Source organism: Numenius arquata, chromosome 2 (assembly GCF_964106895.1).
Source record: "Numenius arquata chromosome 2, bNumArq3.hap1.1, whole genome shotgun sequence".
Taxonomy (NCBI): domain Eukaryota; kingdom Metazoa; phylum Chordata; class Aves; order Charadriiformes; family Scolopacidae; genus Numenius; species Numenius arquata.
In genome coordinates, this window is record NC_133577.1 from 50,570,883 (window position 1) to 50,592,919 (window position 22,037).

At 39.8% G+C, this 22,037-nt stretch overlaps 1 protein-coding gene across 26 annotated transcripts in view; it reads right to left on the reverse strand.

Annotated features, from left to right (window-relative positions):
* Positions 1 to 366: 366 nt before the first annotated feature.
* Positions 367 to 22,037, reverse strand: part of NRXN1 (neurexin 1) — a 728,940-nt gene continuing 707,269 nt past the window's right edge. For 12 of the 26 annotated variants that reach the window (XM_074168433.1, XM_074168429.1, XM_074168430.1 and 9 more), the window contains 2 exons: positions 19,454 to 19,532; positions 373 to 1,358 (listed from right to left, as the gene is read on the reverse strand). In XM_074168433.1, the coding sequence (XP_074024534.1) occupies positions 1,051 to 1,358; positions 19,454 to 19,532 (387 nt within the window). In that variant the 3' untranslated portion in view covers positions 373 to 1,050. Of the gene's footprint in view, positions 1,359 to 19,444; positions 19,533 to 22,037 lie in introns of all 26 variants that reach the window. The other 14 variants (XM_074168426.1, XM_074168417.1, XM_074168423.1 and 11 more) reach the window with 3 other exon arrangements.

Below are 22,037 nucleotides of genomic sequence, written 5' to 3' on the forward strand. Positions count from 1 at the left end.
CACTACACTGTAAATTAAAAAAATTAAAAAAAAAAAAAAAGAAAAAAAAAAAGGGGAAGAAGTCTGGGACAATTTATAATGGCTGCAAAAAAACTGAAGTATGTCTGTTGCTCCAGATGTCATAAAACTCTCTATACCTAGCAACACTTATAACATTGAGTTTACCAAAAATGGCTGAAGAGCAGATATAGTTTGCATTTTCTATACAACAGGCTATAAAACATCACTTATCACAGTCCAGAAAGCACATATAGATGTGTTTTTATATAAACATATGTAATAACATATTAAGCGTGCATGAAAATTTCCCAATGATTGCATCTATGCCCTCTTGTTTGTTTTTTCTTTTTTTTTTCTTTTTTTTTTGTGGAAATGTGCCTTATATTCCAGATTTTTGTTTTTGTTTTTGAAAATAAGGCCTCCGTACTATTTTCCTCACAACCAGAAAGGGGCTTTTTGAAAGTATTTCTACGTAAGTCTTCAGAAAAGCCAGCACTTTGTTTCAACTGCAAGTTTCCAATCACTGCTTCACTGCACCAGACGGCAAACTCTTTATGTTTGCTTGTTGAGTCACCACATATAATGACAGTCTTCTCTGACAATAAGACTAACTTACTTCTCAAGAAAGCGCTAGCACTTTGGCTAAATCCAGAATCATAGGTAGCTTCTTTTTTTCTTTTTTTTTCCTGTTTTGTTTTTTTAATTTGTTTTGTTTCATATTGTGCCTTGATGTTGTAGTAATACTCCTTGCTTTATGAGTGCGTGGTGTCATCATCATTGTCTTTCAGAAATGTTCCAGCAACATAAAGACAGGCAGAGTAAATGAAAACACTGTGGATGTTAGGGAATTTATCAGCTCCTGTTTCTGAAAAACAAGAGCGTGAAATGCTTGTTTTTAAAAACAGTCTTTCCTTTCTGATTGCATTCCCTGTCTTTTTTGTTTGTTTGTTTTTTGAATGTGCTTCATAAAAAGTAAAGTAAATAAGTTTGTATTATGTCTCAGATAAAATGAAGACTATTTCTATACAAGCGTTCTTTTAGATGTTGAGATCAGACATAGTACTCCTTATCCTTATTTTTCTTGTTTTTGTTGGAACTTTTAGCGCTGTTGGGCTGTTTTTCCTTGATCACAGCCCCATTGGATTGTGCTGAGTTACTGATGTAGTTTCGACTCTCATCTACGTGGTAGGATCCTTCGTCTCGGTTCCTGTACTTGTACATAGCATACAGGAGAATGAGGATACACAGCGCCGCTGCTGCCACGATCCCGACTACCATGCCCGTTGTGCTGCTGGATTCACGAATCACCTCGGACGAGCCAGGGTACTCCCTTCCTCCTCCTGCCCTGGTAGGATTTGCTGTAGGTAGATAATGAAATAAGGGAGAGGTTATTACCGAGTTTGTACGTTGAGCAGTTAGTCATATCTACCCGCTACAGACATGCATCTTTCTAATTGTGCCCACTGGATCTGGACCGCCTATCAATGTACCCTAAAGTACTGGTCCGAAAACATCTAGGTTTGCAGCCCTTTCCATTTCCCTGTCTGTCAGCACAAGTAAACGGGCTTTTAAACAAGGAAAAGGCAGCAAGGAAAAGCTCATTTTAGCCTTCAAAAGTATTATTTCTCCAAATGCTGTTATTGAGCAAAGAGTGCCTAAATAATCTGAAATAACAGGCGTGCCACAATTTAAATGCCAGAACACTAACATCTGGGAGGAAAGGACCTCCCTCTCCCACTCCCTCCCTCTCTCTTTCTCACCTTCAGTAAAGAACAAAGTGACACTATAGTACTGATTGAGAAGACAGTGCTGATAAGACAGACTACCAAACAGAATGGGGGAAAAAGATCAAAATTTCCCCTAATAATAAATGATAGCATCCAGTAAGTTGGCCACAAATATCCTCAGCTCTCCTTTAGACTTCCCTCAGCAAGCTTCTCAATGTCTCTTTTCCGTCTAATATTTTCTCCTTTTTCCCCCAAATTAATTATATTTACTTTTATTACTTTTAGAGAGCTATCCAACCGTACCTCCTCTTTTCTAATGCACAGAGTCCTGCTTGGATATGCCTACACTTCAGAGCACTTCTTCACTCCACTTCTCCCATTCCTCTTTCCGGCATTGATGCCAACACCAGACATCCCTTCAAGCAATGCTTTATGCCCAGAAAAAAACTCTAAAATTGCACAGAGCAAGGGCTCAGCCTTCTAAGAACCCACCTTTCAGGCCAGACTCTGGTCTTTTCAGTTGTGATATGAACTGAACTGACCTATGTCTTCAGACTGTAAAGTCTTCTTGATAGGAACTATTGTGTTGTCTGGCACGTTTTGTCCCCTTGCACAGCCATGTGGAATAAAAGCCTAATTCCAGGAGGAACTTCCAGCTTAAATGCTCACAGCCCACACAATGCTTATGCATTTCCCATGATCTCCTTTCTTTATTGCATTTCGGAGAAGGAGGAGAGGCAGACCTTTGTAAAGAACCACTTTAAGTGGTAAAAGCTGAGATGGATCTTCTTCTGTAACTTAGCAAGTGTCATGGACAAAAATGAAGTGACCTGGGTCTGTGCAATGTTCTTCTGACTTTAACCAGCATTTCACAGAATCACAGAGTGATACGGGGTTGGAAGGGACCTCTGGAGATCATCTAGTCCAACCCCCTGCAAGAGCAGGTCCACCCAGAGCAGGTTACACAGGAACGCGTCCAGGCGAGGTTTGAGTATCTCCAGAGAGGGAGACTCCACCACCTCCCTGGGCAGCCTATTCCAGGGCTCTGCCACCCTCAAAGTAAAGAAGTTCCTCCTCATGTTTAGATGGAACTTCCAAAGTTCAAGTTTGTGCCTGTTACCTCTCGTCCTGTCACTGGGCACCACTGAAGAGACTAGCCCGGTCCTCCTGACTCCCATCCTTAAATTATTTATAAGCATTGATCAGATGCCCCCTCAGTCTTCTCTTCTCAGACTATAAAGACCCAAGTCCCTCAGCCTTTCCTCACAAGAGAGATATTCTAGTTCCCTACTCATCCCCGTAGACCTTTGCTGTACCCTCTCCAGCAGTTCCCTGTCCTTCTTGAACTGGGGAGCCCAGAACTGGACACAGATTTCCAGGCTCCTGAGAGACTGTGTGCCCTCAGCGCTGCCTGCCTTGGCTGAGCTCAGGAGCAAGAAAAGAGAAGCGAGTGAACCAGGGTTTCCCACCGAGCAGTGCAGAAACGCTCTCATTAAGCATCCGGGCTGGCTTATAGAAACCGCAGTTTAAATCATTATGCATGGCTAAAAATGCAGTCAGTAAAATAGAAATGTTAACTAGGAGTATTATTAAACACTGGGTTTACAACATATTCCTAATATCAGCTTTATCAGGCCTTGCCTACACCTAGTGTTTTACTGGAGTGTATTAGTGAAGTGTCGTGCTCAAGGTGCACGAAAGTATACCACAGCCCATAGTCACTTTTTCTGCACTGTGAAGACATACCAGGGAGATGACGATTTTAAGGATGCTCCACTAAAGGTAAAACTATCCACAAAAACTATCTACACTGGTCAAAAAATTGCAACAAGTTTGGACAACCAGAATTAAAAGCAGCCACCAGTTACAGACATCCACAATTGGCCTATGAATAATAAAACACAGCAAAAAAGCCACAAATCCCCAGAAGAACCAAGTTCCCTCCCCACCTTGGTATTACTCATCCTTTATTTATTGGTGATTTGTGTTCTTACTGTTGAAACACCACTTCCTGGCAGTTATCCCACATCGGTTTAAAGAAGGTGACATTTTATTTGCCTGAAAGAACAGAGGCACCACAGCAAGACTCAAGAAAACTGTCATTCGTGTCAAATAGTATTTTAATTATTTTCTTCCCCCCTCTGAAAGTTCTTAGTTGTTACGAGTTGGTATTTTCTATGACTACACAAGAGATCTTGAAGTTTCACTTCAGAAGACTCTAAGATTTTTTTCTCATTTCAGTGTAGATACCACCCTACTAAGAAACGTGGTCTGTCCCGAAGTTGTCAGTGGCTGTTTCAGATCCTGTTTCTTCATTGTAACTATTGTAGAAAATGGAAGTTCTTTTTACACATAGGGTGTCACTCATTGTTTTACAAGAGACAATGCATTGTTGCAAAATAAAGACTCCCGAGCATTTCCATAGTGAATGAAAATGAGACAAACCCTTATCTCACTGCACGTGATTTCAGGAAATTAATTTCTGAGAAATAATAGAAGGAACTGAATAAACTCTGTCAATACCTGATGGACTAACAGCTGCTCTTTCTCTTTAAAATACAGACATTTGGGCCAAATGCCGTCAACTAACTTTACAATTAACGTCTACTAAATGACATCTAACAGCTTGCTCAGAGGAAAACATTCTTTTAACATTGCAACCTAAAAAAAAACCACGTAAGGGATATTTTTCAACGTTACCGAAACTCCTGCCTTTCACCTGATGGCATCCTTTTATTTTTAAGAATGTTTTCACAATTATCTCATTTATCCCATCTGTCTGAGGAATATTCAACCGCTACATTAATGTTATTTAAACTTAAAACATTTTCAAGGCATCTGTTGTTACATTTGTTTGGACTTCTGTAAAAGGAGCAGTTCAGCAAGGGAAATGACTTCTTGCTATTTTTCTTCCATTTACATTAAAATACGCTTTTAACCTAGCAGGGCCTCGCAAGAGAAATGAAGTAGGAGGAAATAAGAGGAAAGTTTTACAAAGCACGTGGGGCTGTCTGTGAGCGTTTTAGGTAGGAAGGGCGAACGGAGCACGTGCTAAAGCAAGTGTCCTGTTCTGAGACAGGGAGGAAAAGGCCACTGGGAAAAGGCCAGCCTGCACTTCTTCTGAAATTTTTGTAAATGAACAAATCCATATCCATAACGTTGCTGAAACAGCTGCCTTCTATTTAAGTAAGACCTTTATTTGATTAAGACTTGAGGGGAATTTACCTGGATTTTTTTTTTTCCCCCTGCAAGACAAGAACTAGTGCAAGGGACAACAGATGATCTTAATGAAGAGCAAGTGAAGATTATAAGGTTATGGAAATCTTGCTCTTTGCTTCCCAGCTCTTTGAGAAACACACGGTGCAGTTTTCCTCCCAGCATCTTGCTGGCTGCACCAGCACAGCAGCACAGGTGTGTCTACGGGTAACCTTGTCTGCTACTCAGTTACAGTCTCTGTTAGCATCTGCAGCATCAAAAAAAAGACACTGACTTCATCCCAGATGAATTTTCTTATTGTAAACAAGAAGCAAACTACCTTTTACGTGAACGTTAAGATTAAATGTCATAAAAATTACCCCGATTTAAAAGAACAAAAAGTCATCCCCCCAAAATCCTGAAACCATCTATAATAAGTTGAGGATGGTTTGATTAGGAACAAGAGACGATCATAAAAACTGTAATTATGCTTGGACCATGACATAACAGTGAGAGGAAACAAAAGTCATCTTGTGGTGCAATGATCCCTTCTTCACTTCCCTGATGCACAACTCATCCTCCCAAGAGCATGCAACCAGCCTTTTTGAATTGCCTCAAAGTCCAGGTTAGAAGAGACTGATTTTCAAAAGCCTCTTCTACCACTCAGGAAAAAGTTTGCATGAAATAACAGCAACTGAGCACAGTTTTACATTGTGTAATAATGGATTAGAAAGTTATTATTCTTGACTGTATTTCTAAGTGGTTTAAAATTTAGAGGGAAAAATCTGACTATTTTCAGTGCCCAGTTTTCATTAATACTGTGAAAAGAAAATTGGAATTGCAGGCTCCCATGGTGTTTGTGAATTGAAATTAAGAGACTTAAAAACAAAACAAAAAACCCAACAAAGGGACCCCAAACCTGTTTTCTTTACATTTATGCCTTCCCACAAACTGTGAGTAGGAAATTACTCACAATACAAGAATGTTTAACTACTGCTTTTGCAATGAGGCATGAAGGCAATTATTTACAGGACACATATTAATTTTCACTCTGTGTGCTATCATTGTAGACCTGTTTGTGGTCGACTTTCTGTAGCATTGTTGGATTCTGGTGAACTGGTTTCTGAGCTCACTGCAATTTCAACATCTCATTACAATGAGTATGTCTGAAAAACAAATCTCAGCGCTTCCTCAGCTGAACCAGTGGAATAGATGCAGCCCAACTGCAAAACCAGGATGAGGATCTGGAGAAGTCTGGAGGACTGGAGAAGTCTGCAGAAGAGAAGACTGAGGGGGGATCTGATCAATTCCTATAAATACTTCAAGGGTGGGTGACAGGAGGATGGGGCCAGTCTTTTTTCAGTGGTGACCAGTTATAGGACAACAGGTAACAGGCACAAACTTGAACTTTGGAAGTTCCATCTAAACATGAGGAGGAACTTCTTTACTTTGAGGGTGGCAGAGCCATGGAATAGGCTGCCCAGAGAGGTGGTGGAGTCTCCATCTCAGGAGATACTCAAAACCCTCCTGCACATGTTCCTGTGCAACCTGCTCTAGGTGGACCTGCTTTAGCAGGGGGTTGGACTAGATGATCTCCAGAGGTCCCTTCCAACCCCATATCATTCTGTGATTCTGTGATCTGCTCTAAACGTGCACAAGAGACTAAGCTCAAGCCAAACCTTGGTCTGAATATCTCAGCGGTATCCCAGCCTGCTCCCTTCCTACCCAGCCTCAAGTGGGGAGGTAAGAAAAGGCTCCCAGGGGGATGCCCATCAAGGATTAAGCTGCTGTGGGAGGGAAGTAGTATGCGGTTGTTCCACATGTGGCTGCTATAGCTCAGTGACAAACTTTCATCAGACTTGGAACAGTCTATATGCAAAGCCAGGATCTAATCCACATGACAGAGGTACCAGGGCATCATGATTCAAAGAGCATGGGAGCCAAGACCTGCGCAGACACCACACTGTGATGTGGTGGAGAGCTGTGGTGCTTGTGAGCTCAGTAGCTACATCTGCCATCTCGAACTCGCCCCATTGCATCTGTTCTGAGGAATCTGTCAGATGCTTACTGAGTTCGAGGGAACAAGGCAATAACCTACTTTGAAATTTGTTTAAGAGAAAATTATTAAGGTAACTGTTCTACTCTGCACGCAAACCCAGTTCTTTACTTCCTATAAATTCAAATTTTGAAGCTTCTTGGGAGGAAACATATAATGCATTAAAATACCTCTAAAGCGATGTTAACAAACTTAGCTAGTCATAGTCTAGCAGCAAAACACCATCCACAGCTTAAAATGTTGTTTTGCTGAGAAGCTGAACATTATCTCTGCACAGAATATAGCGCTTATTTCCATTTGCCATAGATTGCCTTGAAATAATTTACAAATCCTACCAACTCCTTAGGACTGCAGGTCTTGCAAGTAACATTTTTTTCCCTGTGGTTGAGAGGTGAGAGGGTTGTTGTCTCATTCGTCTTTAAATGTCAACAAAAGTCTAAAGGGAGATAGGTTAGTTGGTAGCAAAGTGCCAATTGATAGAGCATATAAAATCAATGTTTTTTATAAGTTCATACGCTCTGCAGAGCTGAGGGGAATATTTCACACAGTTTAATATGAAGCTTTTGTGAAAACGTTTTCCACAAAACTAAATTTAATTTTAGCCAAAATGGAAAATGTAAAACAATATATCACAATGTTTTTAGCAGTCTTCATCTCTGTGCTCTTACTCTGTATTTTAACAATTTCGGTTGTATTGCTCCTCTTTTAGTATTCCTCCTCTCCCAATATGGATCCTTTCTCCTTTTACCAGTTCAGCTGTCAGTCGTACCTCTCCCCGCTTCTACATTTCTCATTCACCTTTGCACCTCTGCTTCCTTCTTTTTTTGCATGGAGTAATTTATCCCAGTTTTGTGTGTGTTCTGGGAAATCTTTGGTAATTTGTTACTTTGCTTCAGAAATTTTGACTGACTCAGCAGAGTCAGTGGGTGGTCTAGATTTTAAATTGAAATATTCCTAAATGGGAAACAAAATAAATGCTTTTGCAAATAAGGTAACGTAAGGAAGACAAAACACAAATATTTCTCTACTGATGGCATGTTTTCAAGCTAGAGCTAAGCTGCTGTAATCGTGGGGAACCAATTCGGCCAGTTAAACCAGTATCTTTTGTTCAGTTAGCTGCTTGCAGCTCTAGCTCCCTCAAGACTCAGGTGAACACCAGTGTCACGGCAAGAAAAGGGGAGAGGCACCAGAAACATAAATTTTTGGTGGCAGCTAACTGTAAGATCGGCTTCATCGTACCAAAAACTCACAGCGTTAGCGACAGTGACATCTGGTCCCCACTGAACTTAGCGAAAGCTTTGCCACTGACCTTTGCAGGACCAAGGTTTCATTGATTTTCATCATTATCATCTCATTTTACAAAAAGCAAAAAAACCCCTAAACCACCTAATCTAAGAGCCAGTTTTCTGCAAGGGAGCACCAAAACGTAGTTGTGGGGACTGAGGAATCTGATGGCTTGGCCTGCAGAGCGAGGAATGATTCTTGCTGATGAAAAGAGCTGGAGGCGCAGACACCCACATTCATCTTTGCAGCCGTGGGTGATTCCCCGACTGTCTTCCCTCACCAGGCAGCTACGACACGAAGAGATGAATGTCTGTGCCACAAACATTACATATATGGCTCGAACGTTGGAGCTGAAGGCACGCAGCGTTCGATTTGCTCTAAATACTGTCATCAAGTCAGATCCGTAACTGACAAAGTCGATAAAAGTTCCCAGGAAAAGAAGGGGCCAGGCTTTCACCTGCGCACACGCTGGAAGCGTCACTGCTACAAATACCAAACTACAACCCTTAAACAACGGCTCGGACACAACTTGTTGATATATCTGTGCTCGTTGGGCTTGAATTGTATCACTGCCAAGACCTTCTACGCCTCTCAGCGGGTGGGAAGAAAAAGATAAATGGACTTCAGGATTGATATAAATTACACTTGATGTAATTAATGTTCTTTTTCTTGTGATAAAATTATTAAAATTAGTAAGATCACCTTGTTTTTCTTTGCTTCTCTCATCATACTCTATAAATAAACAACACCGGTGTCTCTGATGTTAGCACAAGGAAAAAGACCGAGATATCTATAAAGCTTTGTCTTATTTTGAAACATGATTCTCACGTTCTTGCTACTTTCAGCTTTCCTTTCATTTATCCCTTTTCTGCAACTTTTTTAAGGGTATGTTCACAACGTGCTGTATCTAGATCAGAATCTACCATTTAAGCCAGCTTACGTTTAAACTGTCAAAGTCACAAATCTAGACCACAGCTCTTAAGCTGGTTTTGAAACCTATGGGTCAGAATAGCCTGTCGACACCGTTGAACGAGGTTTCATTCAGGCCTTTATACAGTTAGAGGAAGATAGCCTCAGGTTAGACTATTTCAGGTACATGCATCCTCATTATAGGCTATTTGTGCCTTGAATTTTCCCCGCTCCCATTTATGAGCGATATACTTCGAGAACACCCAGTTCTCCAGCTTGTCAGCGTTCACCTGCCACGTTGCAGGCTGCCAGATGACTAGTCACACACTAAAAAAACCCAATGTTTCCACCGAGGTTTAAATCAGGTGTTAGCAAGGGGCTGAAAATTAGCAACAACGGTCCTACTACCGGGTATGGAAGAGATAATGAGAATTCACACTGTACTGATCGCTAGAAAATACCAGCAAAAAGTTTACTATTTGCCCGTGTCTCCTTTGTCTGCCAGCGGGGTAAGCAACCTTTTTCCTGCCAGCAGCCTGTTAACATGGTAATTAGTTGATAAGCTGGAGCTGGCATACACCAACCACTTTGTAACACCGTATTAATTGAATTTATCAGGTATTGCAAATGGTTAGCGAGCAGCACAACGCTTGGCTTGCACACCTGGAATCCCCCTGTGGCATTTACAATCCCCATGGCCACTCCAGGCCAGGCTGGATGGGGCTTTGAGCAACCTGCTCTAGTGGGAGGTGTCCCTGCCCATGGCAGGGGGGGCGGAACTCATTGTTCTTTAAGGTCCCTTCCAACTCAAACCATTCTATGATTTAACTCAGAGAGTTAAATCTCTGCCCCAAGTCCCTCCTTGCAGTGCAGTCCGCTTCCCTCTTCCTTAGCAAAGCTGTATTTTCCATTTTCGCTCGGGGTGGCTGCCTCTGAGTCCTGTCTTTCTGCCTGGTCCTTCCTCCAAATACCAGCTGAGGTAAAGCAAATTTCTCATAGAAATTTAAGGACCTGATTTAACACCGCATTGTTCAAATTTTGTCTGAGAGAAAGCCCTGGCATAGAAGTTGAGCAGTACGATGTTGATTCAGGCCAGTATTTTGGCTATAAATCTTTTTATATCTTTGCAAAATGTTGTCTGTCTTCTACTACCATGTCCATAAACCAAAGAATGATAAATGGTCCTGAGGAAGAGGTGGGGTTTTTTTCCACAAAAAGAGGCAAATTCAATGCATATGCATTACAAAGAAGTAGTTTGGGTATTGCTAGTGTCTACAATACAGTATACAAGAAAATATATGCACTAGATGTAGCCAATCAAACCACAACAAAGTGTAGCTCAAGGAACACAATGCACTTGCATTAATCAAGGCACCATCCTCTAATTTCAAACAAACTAGAGAAACTCACTTATTTATGCCACCGCTCTACGTGCAGTCTTCGCTCTAAGTGTAAGCTTGATTCAAAAGACCAATTTTTAGGATTATACGCTTTAATTTAGGATTTTTAAGCAGATTGCCATGAAAATTAATGCAACGTGTTCCAGATTCAATCAGCCATTTACTTCACCCTTGCTCAAGCAAATCCTCTGCCTTCCGAAAATTCTTTATTTAATCAGATAAAAAAGTCTCACTCAAGTCGGCAAATTACTTAACTGTTTCTCAAAACCTCAGATTTGCAGTTACTAATTTACTTATTTTCTGCATTTTTCAACCAACGTCAGTGTGTGGAAATCCGCGCGTGGAAAATGTTTCGAAAGTCCACATAAACTTTGTTTGGCTTTATTTAATTGGTTTCAGTAAACCTAATGTTTACAAAATAACCTGAAAACCAAATTAATTTCTCAGGATGCAGGTTAGGACAGGTCAGTGCTAGTTTTCTTACACTCTGCTTGTGTATTATGCTTCTATCCCAAATTGGAAAGACCATACTTTAGAAGACAAAAAAGAGACTGTTCCTTGTTGGAGTTCAGAAAACTTCTACTGTGATGATCAACACGGGCCACGTAATGGGTAATATCTGACTTGGCATTTTAAAAAAGAAAGAAAGATTATTCGCATCTAAATGAACAATATTGTTTATATATTGAAATATACATAAAAAAACCCTCCATGATAATTCAAAAACATTTTGGGGTGTGTGTGTGTGTATTTTCCACCCTATTCTCTAGTTAAGTGATAAAGAATCATTAAGATTTTAGATTAAGATCTATACCTTTTTTGAAAATGGTGTAAATATCTCATAGTGAAGGCTGTCAAGGTGCACACATCTTTATTTCCATGGCTGACAACTAAGAATCACAAAAGATACAGAACTGCCTAGAACCTATTTTCACCTATTAGGGATACGTGCACAGAGACTGGGACATAATTATTTGTATTATTGAAAATCTTGAATATCAGTCTTGAAAATCAGGACTGCTTTGTTTAAGAAAGCACAGTCATAGATCCAATTTCTTTGTGTGTGTGTGTGTCTGACAAAGCCACTGCATTAGCAGTCAGTTAATTCCTTAAGGTCTGTGTAATACCTTATTCAGTAATTTTGTACTTTTGTTAGATTTATTTCTTTTTTGGGGGGAGTCATTGTGGACATTTCTCGTTCTCTGGTTAATGCTGGAATGCTCTGTAGGGCAGGTTCTTTATCTGGGAGTAGCAAAAAGAATATGTCAAGCAACTGCTTAGATGCTAAGAACAGTCTTTCCTGCAATTTTTTTTCTAGGGAAAGTTAGGAAGATAAGGCCTCAAGAGCACTTGCATATACTTGTGGGGAGGGAGAGAAAAAACAGGAGAGAATGAACATGAAACAGATTGTGAGACTGATAGTTTCCCCAAAATAATCTCAAGGCCATATTCCTCCACCTGTGTGAGAGTAGACTTCTCCTGCTGTCCTCCAACCCTGCCCCCAGAACTACCATCCTTACCCCTCACCTTCTCTCCACTCGCTTCCTCCAGCTCACATTATCTCATGCAGGGGTTGTACGCTTGCCCCTGATTGACTAACATACCTCTTCCGCACCTGAATAAAGGGACACGCGATGTTCACGGACTTTTTATTGTCTGTGATCCAGACAAGCACTGAGAAATTTAGGGAGTTCCAGGGAAGTCAGTGGGGATGACAGGTATTGTCCACGTGGGTTTGTGAATGAGAGATGCGGAGCGCCTGGTTTGCTTCTCTGCATTCACATCCCAGTCCTGGTATCGCAGTGGGATCACGTGTTTCAGCTTTGCCTGTAAATACCTTCAGAACTGAGTCAAAGGCAGTGCTTCCCATCTTTAAAGAAAAGAAAAAAAAAGCAACCTTCTTTCATTGGGCCACCCCTTCTGGAGCACTGAGTAATGTGCCCATTTTTCTCGAATTATTGTTTATAAAATGACTAAATTTCTTTTGAACTACTAGAAACATTACCATCTGGTTTTGTCTATGCTGTGGAGATGTCTGACTCCTGACCACTGACCACGTAACAGCAGTACTAATAATTGTCACTTAATAAATTTCTCTGAACGAGAACGGTCTTTTCATGTTTGAGGGGTAATGGCTTTAAACTGAAAGAGGGGAGATTTAGATGAGATCTCAGGAAGAAATTCTTTCCTGTGAGAGTGGTGAGGCACTGGAACAGGTTGCCCAGAGAAGCTGTGGCTGCCCCATCCCTGGAGGTGTTCAAGGCCAGGCTGGATGGGGCTTTGAGCAACCTGGTCTAGTGGGAGGTGTCCCTGCCCGTGGCAGGGGGGTTGGAACTCGATGATCTTTAAGGTCCCTTCCAACCTGAACCATTCTCTGATTCTCTGTTGTCTGCATGTCTGAAGCATGAAATAGAGCTTTAGGTACTGCCATACAAATAACCCCAGTATTTACATCGGGAATGTTTGTTTTTCTTATCCGCATTATAAAAGTCCAACTTTAGCAAGACTATGAGTGGAACATGAATACACCCTCAAAGTTCACACACAAGGAAATCCGTTCATCATTTACGCGCCACTGGAGAAGGTCTTGTGCAAGTTAACAGAGAGCTTTGTATGATTTAGAGCAACCCGATGATGATATCTCTTACCAGTCTTAGAGCACAGTGAGCCACTGATATTACACTGATAGAAAACCATTATGCTCAGGAAAAAAGCCAGCTCCCCAGTTTCCATCCATATTCTGCCTTCTGATATGTTCATATCACTATGACTGCAATTAATACGTGCTAGAAGGCATTAGCCTCTGCTGTCGTCTCTATTAAACCTCTCTTTGAAATCCGTACGTTCAGCAAGGAGTATCTACTTGAATTTTTCATATTTAAAAGACACGTTTAGCTAAAAATAGCGGAATTTTGTCCTAAAGTGCGCTTTAAAAAGAAACTTTAAATAATTTCATGTTGGTCACAAATCCCCTGTGCCAGTTGAGGTTACAAAAAGAAAGGATGTGTAAGAGTGTGAAAACCACCACTACCACCAAAATTAAACAGAATGCACGTGAGGAGTCAGAATTCTCAAAAGTATGGAAAAATGACTTGTTAGACTGAAAGAAAACCCTTCCTTTCAGCACATGCTATTGTTTTCAGTGGTTCCCAACACTGGGAATATACGAAAATCCTTAGGACTGGCTGGAAAGCTACAATTTTACTCAGTATTCCCGTGTTTCAATGACGTGGCTGGTAAAGAGTAGAGATCAGTGTTGGTACCATGGGTCAATTATCATTTTTAACCTCATTTTCTTAGATAATTTAGGAAACAAATCCTTGATTGAATGCATATGAGAAATGCCTTATTTATAATTCACAGTGACAGACACTAAGACCTCAGTCTACTGACAAGAAAGTGGTTCAGTTCACAATAAAATAATTTGGAAAAATGCAGCATTTTCTTTCTGTTGCTTTGGGGGGGCTTTATGATCCATAAAAAAAAAATAATCTTAACTATTTTAACTTCAATTATAGGAAAGTTAATCTATATCTGAAGCCTCTCAGTTCCTTTATGTATACACATGGTAAGAGCTATCACCTGGAAAGTTTGTAAATAAAGCATAATTTTCACCCTGTAGTAGCTCACACAGACACGTCTATATGTATTTCAGCTAAGCATTTAAAAAGGCTGACTCAAGGCAACCCAGTGGTCTTTCTAGTACTGGAAATGCATATAGAACTACAGGATAATTGGACTGAGGCACAAATATTCCCTTTATGTCTCGAGCCATAATGAAGACAGTAGCCCTATGAACTAACTGTAATTTTATTTTTCTTTGTTTCAGCTCCTTGCACAAAGAATTCCATGAAGTGCATTAAACAGGGCACTTGCAGTGAGCTATAAGTTAGAGGAGTCACTTCACCTTCTGCTGCCATGTTATCTTGCTGTCAGATGCACCAGGAATGCAGTGCAATAATTGGTAACAGGAAAAGAAGAGCAAAACTTCTAACAATGAGCATAAATCACTCGCAGTCCGCATTTCACAGCTCTGCCTGTTAGAAGAATAGGTTATCAATTCTGAGACCAAACCCAAACCATCACAAAGCGTTTGGGAACGTATGGTTCCTGGCCATTCCTAGCTGTCCTAGTCACCCCTAGCAGCGGCTCGTTCGCTCTCTCTTGGCGATACTGATGTTTTGGAGATAGAATTCTGACTGTCGCCAGCTGTTTTCTGCAGTGCAATGAGCCTGACCAAGATGTAGGAACCACACGCTCAAAGATCAGTCCATAAGCAGCTATCATTTTATTAGTCCTTACTTAATAGAACAGGAAAAGAACTGATCCCATTTCTCCCTCGGAATCGAGAATCAGAGCTAAGAAAGGTAACTAATGCTGCCAGCTGGTACCCACCGCTGAACTCTGTCCTGACTAATTTTATCTTCTCGCCTGACAGAACAAGTACAGGACAAGATCTGATACCAATCTAACACTGTCCTGGGAAGCGGAATCCAAGAGCTGCCAGACATACGCTGATCAAGAGATGATGAAGTATTTTATTTGGTTGCAACGTGTGAAATTCTGTTGGTAGAAAGACACTTGTTTGAAAAATCTTGTTTCTACAAGACCATTTTTTCACTTTGTCTTAAAACTTCCCAAGACCACCGAATACCATATATTCTTCCTTTAAGACTGCTAAAACTTCTATCCCTCCCACTTCTACTGGGGCCACCAGGAAAGGTTTTTAAGCTAAATTCTCACTTAAACTTACGTCAAGTCCTGAGTTTGAGAAGGATTTAACTGTGATTTTCAGGAAAAGAAATGTGCGTACGCTAAAAACTGTGAGGCTTTCTTCCCTGGTCTAGATTTCCCTGCCATTAAACTCAATGATTTCACTTCATCTGACCCAGTCTGGACCTCTCTGTGTTTTGGAACATTTCAGTAGCTACAGAAGCGGCTAGATAATAGCTAACAAATAAAATACCAGCCCAGTGTAACAGGAACAAATAAGCTGTGTAGCACAAATGCTCATTGACACTCAGCAGAGTCCAGGAAAGGCTGGAACAGCAGTCCTGATGTGCAGAATGGCAATTTGTCCACCCGCAGTTCTACAACCCTTCACATAAAATTAGTAAATCATCCCAGGTCCTTTTTTTTTTTGGATAGGTTGCCAGAAACATTTTTCAGAACTTGTCTACAAAATGAAAAGGCTTTATTTTTTCCTCTATGACATGAAGCTGAGGAAACATAAATAATTTTTTATCATCATCATCATTCTTCATATTGTTATTAGTATTTAGAGTGGGAGAGGGGAATCTGGAGAGACTGTGAAAGCAATACATGGTGCCTTACTATACAAAAAGTAACACAAACAAAATATGTTGACTAAATTTTGCATGCTAATAAATTTGTTATGACTTCATCCAATTACGGCACATTTAGCAGTTTGTATACCACAATGAAATCTGCAATTATAATTTTTCTGACTTTATGTTCCAGACAAGTTGATGGGATCGCTGCTTAGCAGCTCCTAATCTGGTCTACGTTTTTATGTCCCATATGAAATTTGTTGCAAATTGCATCTTTCTATTTATTATTTAGGAGACAGGTGCACAGAAAGCAAAGCTGGTGGTGACAGACCGAGACTTGTTAGCCACTACAAACTGCAACATATTTACCCTAGAAAATAAGCTCTATTTTAAGCATAAATCTCGCTAATCAGTAAAAATCTTGCTAAGCGGTATTTTCTATGATATATAGGTTTACCATATTCAAACTGTGTGTTGAATAGGCTCTCATTTTGAGCTGAGAACTTTGGTTAGAAATAGGCATATTATGGGCAATCATCATGTAAACGGAGAGTTATGGCTCTGCCAATAAAACTGAAGGGCTCTGGCCATCCCTTGAATGAAAAATGTTGACCTGAGAGCATCATCTCTTGTGCTGGGGTGGATCCTTTTGCTGACTGACAACCAGGCAGCAAGAGAAGAAATCTAACGGGATCTCAGGCTACGGCCTCTGAAGTGGAAACATAACAGTAAGGTGGTCCTGATAATCATATATTTTGCCTCCTAGAAGTATCTGTTAGGAAACATAAGCTTCACCAGCACTAGTGAGGGTGTGGAGAAGCAACTCTGGTTTGTGAAAAGGGTTATGGGGAAAAAAGCTGAACTGAGCAACGCGAAGAATTCAAGTAGAGGGACGTATCCTTTTGCATGTCCTATCCCAAACAAAAAGAAAAAAATCATTAATCTGTCACCGTCAACAACATTATGCTTTTCTCTCTTAAGTTCCAGCCGACTGTTAGGAGTAGCTCCAATCCAGATGGAGACTGCAGTATTATTGAGATGGAGCAGTGCCTACAGGACTACTCATGGAGAAAGCTTATTCACAAGACTAAGCGACTAGGGCTCAAATAGCTTAGAGAGAGACAGATACGCTAGAAGTTATGACTTCGGTAACACCTTTGCTTCATTCAATTTCAAACATAAGAAAAGGACAAGGCCAATGAAGAGGGAGGCAAATTAATAGCTTTTAAGAGTTGAGAGTGGGAGGACAAGTGACATTTTGATGTGAAGAATGACAGATAAAATGATCCAGACAATTGGGAATATGGAGAACATAATTCCTGTGCCAATCCAAGCTTATTTTAAAAAGCAGTAGCGGTTGGGCTCCAAAAAATGAAACAGTAAAACCATTCTCAAATAAACAAAAATAAGAAGCGTAGCTGGGTGATGAAAAGCTAAAACAGGAAAGCTAAACACCAGGACGTAAAGCTAATGGCAAGGTTTTGGAGGAAGACTAACGTTCACATTCCCCTTCTGGACCACAGTTTGGACAGAAATGATAACCCATCAGAAAGCTTCGTTTCACCCCTCCCATTCCAGCTCCCACCAGCTAAATGACTGTGTGGCCCCAGGACTGCCGAGCGTTGCAGCCCCAGATCTGAGGTTCAAAACAACCTCAGAGAATTATGAGAATCATTCTGAAATTTCACTGGCTTTCAGCAAGCTGTAAGGCTGAGACAATACAATTACATTTCTAATACATCCTAATACATTCAAAGAGGGCTTGGGACATTTTTTTAGCACTAGGTAACTAATGTATTGTTTCACAGTTGCCTTATAAATTTTTAAAAAATTATTAAAATTATCTACATTTAACGTAGATAAATGTCAATTTGCCTACGAAACAGCACTGCCCAAGTTAACTAAAGCGAGGAAGCGATTGGCGTGGATGAGCTCAGAGCCCTGTGAACTACTGCATTGACTCACACTGGACAAGAAAGTCTTGTTAAACTCGAGAATTTGAAAATGAGCAGGGAAGAGCAGAAAAAAATATCCTGGAAATTAATTTTCAAGCTTTCAAAAAATGGATTCCTATCACAATTCCTAAATATCGTTCTCATGATGTCTGGGACTTCTGCGAGTGAAATGTCTTCCTGAGAGATATAAAAAACGTGTAAGGTGGGTGTTATCTCTTGTTGCTCAGTTTTAAGAATGGTCATTCCATCTCGTGGCATTTTGAAAAACACTCTGAAATTCTTTTATTGGAAAGCAAAAGAAACCAACTCCAAAGTGTTCTCATCAAATCTATAAATATCTTGGTTCCTGGAAGACCAGGTCCATCCAACACTGAGACAAGTCATAAACATCTCTGCCTTTACTTAAATTTAAATAAATAATTTTTGCATGTGGGTATTAGGTTATGTGACTTCAAAAAGGAGCCACGCGTCTGCCTGCCTTTGAAGCAAAATTGCATTTGTTTTAAGGCAAATTCCCTTAGACATATTCCCCGCTCCCCAATATGGGTGTTGTACTAAGATGCCTTAGTTTTGATTTGCATTTATATACAGTTATATACTATATATGGTAGTACACAACAAATTTATCTTAATTGTTTTACTGTTAACTATTATGGCAAGTACCAAATACTACCGTATTATCTAAAACACCTGACAGCAGGTGTGCTACCCAACAGAACAGAATTCAAGTGAATAAAAAAACCTGAGATATATTTGGTACCAAGAAAAGGTAAAAGCTAACCCATGCCAACAAAGAAAGCAGTAGTTCCTTTGACATTTGGGATTTTTTCAAGGATATAGAGCAACATAATTCTTCACATTATGAAGTTTTGCTCTCCTTTCACATCCATGATAAGCATTTGCATTTTTAGAGAAAATATGTAGTATTTAATTGAATATGAAGATAAGTGAGAAATTATATCAGAGAGAAAAATTAGTACCAAATCTCCATTATTTAGTGGGAGCATGAAAGTCATGGCAAAAACACTACAAATTTTTTTTCCATGGAAAATAGTAGACTGTAAAAATTTTTCATTTCTATTTGGAACTGAAACCGACATTGAATAGTCTTGGCTTGGAAAAAAGCCATAAAATAATTGGAAAATTGAGACTGCTGTATTCTATGTCTTCAGGTTTTTACCATCTATACAGTATTTCATACCATAAACAGTAATTCGAAATGAACTCTGCTTCTACTACTGAGATAATATGACACTTGAAATATTGTACTTTCATGTTATTTGGGGAAAACGCTTAAGTAACGAGCTTTCTCCTAAATTAAGTAGTCCCTTCTTTATCACACCACCACAGTTGCAGGGGTCCCAGAATGCCCTTCTCAGTCCAACCTCAGGTCCTCGCTCAAGCTATAACCTCGCTCAGATCACGACTATCAATGTGCTCCCATCTGTTGTCTTTGAAAAATGTATAGCAAATGTATAGCAAACTCTCCCTCTCTGCTGACACTGCTGCGTATAGAAGGGCCCCGATTCAACTCCTCCCTGCTATGTAAGAAAGGACTAAATGGGATTCTGGGGGATTGAAGCATGCAAATATGAAATAAAAGAAAGTAATAAAAAAGTTGACTAACCTAACCCACCTGAGCTCGGCTCACAGGGATCGATGTCCTCATCATCGCTAGGACATTCAGCCGAGGCCACCAGGATGTCATCTGTGGTCTGCAAAGAAAATAAAAGTCAAATAGATACATTTTAATTGACTGAACATGTTGTAAGAGTCTCAGTGGCAACCTTTTTTTGCACAAATTTATGCAAGGCTCAGAGCATTCCAGACTTAATATTTAATGGCACAGTCACACTTGCCAACTCCGTATTAATGGGACTTTGCTTTTCAATTCGCACTTGTCAGTTTTTAAAAGCAGCGAGTCAGATATCCAGTGAAGGCATTTAAACGCTTTAAGATTTTTTTGTAATAAGAATAGAAAGAAGAAGGATAGAATATATATATTGGGGCTACTGGTCTTCCCTCTTCATCTCCAGTATCTCTACTATCATATTGCTGAAAACACTGAGAGCGTTAAATAAGCAAATCAAAATATCGAACTCCCTGCAGCTGTTAGAACCATCAGAAATGTAGTGATGTTTTCCCCATTCGTTGCACTCGCCGTCTCAGATATAGAGCCAAAAAAAAGGAAAAGACACAAACATAACTTTCATTGAGTAGAAAACTATTAAATGAAAAGAAAGTCGAGGAAAGAAAAAAATAAATGTATGCAGTGTTGGAAAGTATCATCCTGTTTTCTTAAATAAGTGAAAACATCCTGTTTTCTTAAATAAGTAAAAACATCCTATTTTCTTAAATAAGTGAAGTATTTCCTGAGTGCTCTATTTCCTGAGAGGCTCTAGGAACATCTGTCCAAATCGGACGGTTCTTTGTATAAAGAAAACAAATAAATCAAAACCAAGGAGGCAAACCAGGGGATGTATGATACAACGCGCAAGAAAGAAAAGAAAGTGGGGATTCCTATCTACCGCTTCCTACAGTGCAAGAACAAGGAGATAGTCCATGAAACGCCGAGGCAATCAATCTGAACCCGATAAAATGAAATACCTTCTGTTCAAGCCACCTCTGAGAACAGTCATTTAGAAATGTAATAAGAACATCCACAGTTATTAGGGGAAATAATAGCAGGGAAATATAAACTGTCATGCTCCTGGTCATTTCTCAAGCAATTACTAATGAGGTTAGGAAGAAGCTTTTCCTATGGGCAAGACATTTCGTAACTGCCCGTTTCAAGCTTCTGTTCACCTCACTGAAGGAAATACACGGAGAGAATAAGAAGACTACATGATATTGAAACAAGAGGCTAAGGAAATAGCAGGCAAAAAGCCACTCTTGGAGAGAGTGATAAACATCCCAACGAACAGATACAACCCATTTCGGTAAATGTGAAATACTATTTTTTTTGTGTGTGTGTGCATAAGTATAGGAGAAGGTCATTACAGCGCATCAAAGTTTTACTTCATCCGTTTGAGTCTGAACATGTAAAAATTTTATGACCAAACCCTAAGCAACATTGTTTGTCATTATTATTCTAACTGAAGTTTTAAAGCAAAGCATATTACAGTAATAGGCTTTTCTGTGTCATGCTTCAAGAATATTAATGAACACAGGCTTTCAGCACTTCTGTGAAGTGGGAAAGCGATACAGGAATACATTCATTAATATGTGAGGCATAACAAAGAAAAGTCCATTATAATAATATTATATTTTACAGGTAGAAGACTGAGGCATAAGAGAATGAAGTAACTTGCTGAATATAACCAAAAAGCCTATAGACAACTGCTATGTTTATGTCACAGTTTGACACCGTAATGACAAAAATGGACTTTCTTTCTAACTGACACAATTTATAGCTGGGGAAAACCACTCTGTAAATCTGCAAGACTGCCAAAATGAGCTGTAAAAACCACAACTAATAAGTATAAAAAAGTACTAATAAGTAAACAGAAGAGCACCATGCATCTCCCAAACCGTTTCTATTTGGTCAGTAAACCCAGAATGTCGCATTTTTCCTCCTGCCCATAACTCTGGAGAAGACATTATACTTTTATGACCTGCAGCCAGAATACTGAACAGTTACCAGCTGATCACCAGGGAATTGTACACAAATACCATTAAGCAGAAAGCACCATAGGCATACATAATAGTCATAGCAAGAAATTATGTTCTGTGAGACCTGTGGAGTTTTGTTTAAAGGTTCTTTGGTACCTGCAAGGATGAGCAATCTTGTTGAGGTGAAATGATCAGATAGAGTTCTACAATTATTGCAGTGTCTCTGATTTTTCTTGATATAGGATAGTACGGGTCAGAGTTTACTTTAAGTAACTCTACTTTTTTTACAATTTGCACTGCATTCAAAATCACCAGAAAAAAACTATGGTTTTCCATCATACACTTTAAGTATCTTAATGTATGAGAGATACTTTGCTCAGTTATTCATAAGAGGGAGTGTCAAAACTGTCTTTATAAAAGTGGCACTAATTCCAATCCATGGAAAGAGCATTCACACTTCTACAAGAACAAAGGGATGTTCTTGACTGATAAAAGTGCATGTATATTATAGGTACAGAAATGAATAGCACCTTAAATAAATGTGAAGGTAGCACGACAAGAAAGACCTCATTAATTTCTCAGCGTATTAAAGGAAATAATGTATGTTT